The 6,282-nt window shown below is 52.7% G+C and overlaps 1 protein-coding gene across 1 annotated transcript; it reads left to right on the forward strand.

Annotated features, from left to right (window-relative positions):
* Positions 1 to 481: 481 nt before the first annotated feature.
* On the forward strand, positions 482 to 2,068 carry KCNA6 (potassium voltage-gated channel subfamily A member 6). Its single transcript, XM_042993746.1, has one exon. It carries the CDS (start codon positions 482 to 484, stop codon positions 2,066 to 2,068), a length of 1,587 nt encoding a protein of 528 aa, XP_042849680.1.
* Positions 2,069 to 6,282: the final 4,214 nt, after the last annotated feature.

A 6,282-nucleotide genomic window follows, 5' to 3' on the forward strand; every position in this document is an offset into this window, starting at 1 on the left:
CCGGAGGGAGGCGCATCTGGCGCTTCGCTCCCAGCGGCAGCCGGGGGGCTCGAACGGCTGGAGAGCGCAGTGGGAGCTGGGAAGAGCTAACCCGTCCGGAGGGCGGACCCCCGCGTCCCAGAGCCCGGGATCAGGCACGGCGGGGGGCGAAGCCACGCGTCTTCTCGGGCAGCCGGTTTCACGCGCGCCAGTTTGCTGTTCCAGGTATCCCAGTAGGCTGTAGCTGTATCCCAGGCGCGGCTGTCTTGGAGGCGCGGAGCTAAACCCTCTGCGTCCGGGCCCCCTCCCCAGACCCAGCCTTGCAGGGACCGGGGTTTCGGAGCTCTCGGACCCAGCGGCCAGGCCAGATCTAGAGCTCGGAGGAGCGCGAGCCCCACCCTAAACAGAGAGCGCCGCTCTGAGAGCCGGGAAGAGGTGCCGCGCTCCAGAGGTGGTGTCGTGGGCGCCGTCCTAGTGGCTGGGAGCGCACCGCGGAGGGGACATGAGGTCGGAGAAATCCCTCACGCTGGCGGCGCCGGGGGAGGTCCGTGGGCCGGAGGGGGAGCAACAGGACACGGGAGACTTCCCGGAGGCCGGCGGGGGCGGGGGCTGCTGTAGTAGCGAGCGGCTGGTGATCAATATCTCCGGGCTGCGCTTCGAGACCCAACTGCGCACCCTGTCGCTGTTCCCCGACACGCTGCTGGGAGACCCTGGTCGCCGCGTCCGCTTCTTCGACCCCCTGAGGAACGAGTACTTCTTCGATCGCAACCGGCCGAGCTTCGACGCCATCCTCTACTACTACCAGTCCGGGGGCCGCCTGCGGAGGCCGGTCAACGTGCCCCTGGACATCTTCTTGGAGGAGATCCGCTTCTACCAACTGGGGGATGAAGCCCTGGCGGCCTTCCGGGAGGACGAGGGCTGCCTGCCAGAAGGTGGCGAGGACGAGAAGCCACTGCCCTCCCAGCCCTTCCAGCGCCAGGTGTGGCTGCTCTTCGAGTACCCTGAGAGCTCGGGCCCCGCCAGAGGCATCGCCATCGTCTCCGTGTTGGTCATCCTCATCTCCATCGTCATCTTTTGCCTGGAGACCTTGCCCCAGTTCCGTGCAGATGGTCGAGGTGGAAGCAATGGTGTGAGCAGAGACTCCCCAATTTCCGGGGGTAGTCAGGAGGAAGAGGAAGATGAAGATGATTCCTACACTTTTCATCCTGGCATCCCGCCGGGGGGAATGATGGCAGGGGGCTCATCCTCACTCAGTACTCTTGGGGGCTCTTTCTTTACTGACCCCTTCTTTCTGGTGGAGACCTTGTGCATAGTTTGGTTCACTTTTGAGCTCCTGGTTCGCTTTTCTGCCTGCCCTAGCAAGCCAGCCTTCTTCCGCAACATCATGAACATCATTGACTTGGTGGCCATCTTCCCCTACTTCATCACCCTGGGCACTGAGCTGGTGCAGCAGCAGGAGCAGCAGTCAGCCAGTGGAGGGGGTGGCCAGAATGGGCAGCAGGCCATGTCCCTGGCCATCCTCAGGGTGATCCGCCTGGTCCGGGTGTTCCGCATCTTCAAGCTGTCCCGCCACTCCAAGGGGCTGCAGATCCTGGGCAAGACCTTGCAGGCCTCCATGCGGGAGCTGGGTCTGCTCATCTTCTTCCTCTTCATCGGGGTCATCCTCTTCTCCAGTGCCGTCTACTTCGCAGAGGCTGATGATGATGATTCACTCTTTCCCAGCATCCCGGATGCCTTCTGGTGGGCAGTGGTTACAATGACCACGGTAGGCTACGGAGACATGTACCCCATGACGGTGGGGGGCAAGATCGTGGGCTCGCTGTGTGCCATCGCTGGGGTCCTCACCATCGCCCTGCCTGTGCCGGTCATTGTCTCCAACTTCAACTACTTCTACCACCGGGAGACGGAGCAGGAGGAGCAAGGCCAGTATACCCATGTCACTTGTGGGCAGCCTGCACCAGACCTGAAGGCAGCTGACAGTGGACTTGGCAAGCCTGAGTTCTCTGAGACCACTCGGGAACGGAGACCCAGCTACCTTCCCCCTCCGCATCGGGCATATGCAGAGAAAAGGATGCTCACTGAGGTTTGACTGATGTAGGAAGGGCATCAATGAGAAGGACGACACTGAGCAAACAGTCTCAGCCTTCCTTCTCATTCTCCACTCCCTTCACCCGACCTCCAGCCGACTTCCTGATTCCCTCCCCTGCACTCAGTCCAGATACCTGGACTGTCAGCCTTGTTGCTTGATTTCCGCAGCATTCAAGGTTCATCCATCTAAGTGACATTTTTGAAATTCTAACGGTGCCACCCATTCATGCCCATCTTCTGTCATGTGGATGAGATTTCCGTCTGACCTTCCCTCATGACTGTAAATTTTCATGTCTGGGGCTTGGAATTCTCTAGGAACAAAGATGTCAACCGGATGGAGACCAAGCATACCTGGGTCCTATTTCTCTCCTTAGTGTCCTTTGCTTTGGGGCATGCACCTGTCAGCTTCTGGCTAGGTGGTCACTAGCAGAAGCTGGAGGACAGAAACAGTGTTCATCTTTCTGTTTTATTCCCGTGCCTGTGACACCTGCTAGTCATCCTTCAGAGGACCCTTGGTAAAGCCTTTAGCTGCACAGCCTCCAGATATGTCATTCATCTTGAATCTTGGAAGGAATTAGAGAAACTACAGTTAAACTTGGCCATTTGGAGGCCATGAGAGTCAGTCCCAGACCAAAGGGGCCAATGGATTCTTCCAGGTGTCCTGGCACGGTGGACATCGGCCTTTGGTCTGCATTCAGTCTTTCCCTCCCCGACTGTCTAGCTTCCAGGAAGGTTCCTTCTCAGAGCCAAATACTCTTTTTGTGCAAGTGCCTTCCTGTGCAGAGGACCTGGAAAGAGGGAACCACAGAGCCAGGAGAAATGGCAACTAGCTTGACGGAGTATCTACAGAGTTAGTATCAGTTAAGCAGCCACTGTCATCTGGGAGGCGTGCAAAGAGGAGCCTTGTTGCAGATGGCAAGTTTGTCTTCTTTGCTTGCCCCCCCAACCTTCTCCAGCACCCCACCCTCCTTCTTCCTGGGAATTTGACTTAGGATTGCAGTTGAAGGTTTTCCAAAGCAAACTCCAGCTTACACCTGCAGACAGGTAAAAGCACGCATTGGATGCTAGTGTGGGTTTCTTCCCATTTTATGTGCAATGAAATAGGTTTACAGTAAGGAAGAAACATCATTCCTTTGTTGACAGCCTCACCGTTAGAGGTTTATTGCTGAGTCAAGCAAACATTTACCTGGTCTGCCCCTTGAAGATGCAGCTGACCTGCTCTAACTGGTAAGGTAATGTTACCACCGGGACTAAGTCATCCTCTTCCAGCGTGAAACTGCTGCCTTCACCCCCCACCCCCCACTTCCCCTCATTTCTCTCCTGGTAACATTGTCATTTGTTTGTTGCCTTGAAAAACTGTGATGTACTGTTCTGAGCTCTTCTGGGTGCAGTTCAGAAACCGAAAGGACTGTTAACATGTTTTTAATTTTGTATCTATGCTTTAAGACTCTTTGATGAGGATTTAAAAAAAAATTTCTCAAAGAGCAACTTATGAGGAATGGCCTTTTGAGGGTTTTCTTGAGAGACACTGTGGCTCCTGTGAGTGCCAGATCTAAATCTGGATTTTGCCACAGCTTTACAGGGTAACACAGTTCCTCTTTGTGCCTCAGTTTCCCCACCCATTAAATGGGAACATTAATGTCTTCCCCTCCCTACCTCATGGGGAATGTCGATGTACTGGGAAGCTGGGGATGATGCTATGCAAATGTGTGAATTTTAATAAGGGTATTGATTTTTTAGTTCATTAGCCTGTTTCCTTCCGTGTCTCCCAGAGTCAAAAGCTCCCCACAGAGTTGCTGCCTTGGATTCAAAGCCCAAGAGTAGGCCACACTGGGCTATTAGCTCCTTAAATCCCTCTTTAACCTCTTGAACTGGGCTTCAGTCTCTCTTCTTACCCTTCAGCAAAGAGGATGCTCTTTAGACAGGTTCAGTGGGATCCTTCCAGGGCCAGAGGCCGCCTTGATTGGGAGTTTGGCTTCTCCAAGCCTGAAATACAGATGAGAGGAGTTCATGACTCAGTAATCTGCTCTGAGGCCATAAAGTTCCAGTTTTCCAAATTCCTTCAGTTGCTTCTGGCTATTTGGGGAAAGCAGAAGGGCCCACTACAGAGGCAATAGGGATGCTTCCAGTGAGGGTAAATGTTGGAACATGTATGCATGTATCTCTATATGTGTGTATGTGATCATCCTCATCACCATCCCTAATGAAACATTTCCTTTTCAAGTCAGAGCATGCCTGAAAGTAAAGGGTTTGTGGAGAGCTGGGCTCTCCAGGGACTCTGGTTGCCATAGCAACCTTCCAGACTGTTCTCTCTATCTTCTGATTTGGGCAGCAAGTGAGAATGGGAGGCTACAAATTCCCAGTTTCCGAAATGAGAACACCTCCTACATAGTGGTTTAGGGGCTGGTAATGACCAGCAGGATGTGTGACCTTTGGAAAATGAGGGGGATACATACAGCTCCCCCAAACTTCCTCCCTGGACCTTTCTTCCTGGCCTTCCCACCCAGTCATCGAAACTGCCTCATCTCACCCCTGATTCTTCAGAAATCTGAATGCTAAGCAACGGCCAGTTAAACCAATGTCAGTATTATCTCTTTCAAAATGACAAGGGGAGACTTGGAGGGGACACGCTCCTCAAGAGGCGGCCAGGCTGGGCCTTGCCAAGAGTGCTGACAGTTGTGGTCCGTAACAGTATCCTGGAGGTCCCGTCTCCTCAGAGAGAGGCTCCTCCCAAGTCCGAGAGAGACGGAGAGAAATGCCACTTCTTCCTCCCAGGGAATAATCTAGCTCCGTTCCTAGCAGTCTCATAGGTGGCTCTCCTTAAGACATCGAAGAAACACAGAGAGGCTGTGACCTGACCTAGTTTCTGTGAAGGATTTTGCCAAGTGATCCCTCTCTGACTCTGAGCCTCTTTATGTGGATTCTGTGCCCTAATAATCAAGAGAATATGCACCCCGTGCTTCCCAGATGGCTGGGGTGGCGATGTCACAGCTGCTGGCAAAGGCAGGGGTCAGTCCTTCGTTACACCTGACTCAAGCCGGCAGGAGCTCCCAAATGCTTTCCTGGATCTGGCAGGCACAGCGGAGATGTGGAATAGTCCTCCTGCCCTGATCATCCCCAAGGAGAGAGTGGGACAGCTGGCCGCCTTTGCATCTGAGGTAGGTTGTACTGTTGGGGAACTTGGTTCCTGGCTCAGAGCTCTGGGTCAGATCGGAACTGGGGGAGGTGAGCACCTGCATTCTGGAGACTCAGGGCTTTGATTTCCCGTTCCTCAGTGGCCACCTCCCTCTCCTGTGTATTCTTTGTGACTGCATGGACTTCAGTGTCCTTCCTTGGTTTCTGCTCTCTCACTGCTGTCTCCCCAACTCTTTCTAGTCACCTCCTCTTCTCTGCACCTCCCCTTCCTTCTAGTTACTCTCATTTTCTCTGTTTTTTTTTTCCCTCTTCTTGTCACGTCTCTCTGACATTTGCCCTTCTGCTGTTTTAATCTCTTCTTCCTTCTATATGTGTCTTTCTATCTCTCTCCTTGTCTCCACCTTTTTAGTGTCTGGGGGCAGCTGTGGCATTTCTGTTGAGATCACACCTTGAACTCTAGGACAGCAGTGATCTGGGGTGTTTGATAAGGAGTCTGTTCTCCAGCTGAAAGATGCTCCCCAGCCTTCCCTGCCACCTCAGTGTACCATCATTTCTTGCCAGGCTGGCCCCTGTGTGTTCAAGTCCTGAACTTACAGAGCAAGATGAGATTGTGCTGGGTTTAGAAAAATGTTTCTGCAGAACTTTCCTGTATCTTCCAAAATAAAAGGAGAAAGAAAAAAGGGGGGGGGGAAGGGAGAGAGAGAGAGAGAGAGAGAGAGAGAACCTCCAAGTCCCTCAACCTTAAGAAGCTTATAGAAAGTTCAAAACAAAGGACAGTAAATATTTTAAAAAAGAAAAAAAAAAAAGAAAAAGGAGTGCCTGCGTGGCTCAGTCATTTAAGCATCCGACTTTAGCTCAGGTCATGATTTCATGGTTCATGAGTTCGAGCCCCATGTCAGGCTCTGTGCTGATAGCTCAGAGACTGGAGCCTGCTTTGGATTCTGTGTCTCCTCCTCTCTCTGCCCCTCCTCCACTCATCCTCTGTCTCTCTCTGTCTCTCAAAAATAAATAAACATTAAAAAAAATAAAAAAAAACACAGTAGAAACAGTAGGCTAAATGCAAAAATGAGGATTTAGGAT

The sequence above is a fragment of the Panthera tigris genome, chromosome B4 (genome assembly GCF_018350195.1).
Source record: "Panthera tigris isolate Pti1 chromosome B4, P.tigris_Pti1_mat1.1, whole genome shotgun sequence".
In the NCBI taxonomy this organism is placed as follows: domain Eukaryota; kingdom Metazoa; phylum Chordata; class Mammalia; order Carnivora; family Felidae; genus Panthera; species Panthera tigris.

Coding starts and splice junctions, on each gene's coding strand:
- KCNA6 (XM_042993746.1), top strand. CDS start 482: ATGAGGTCGGAGAAATCCCTCACGCTGGCGGCGCCGGGGGAGGTCCGT.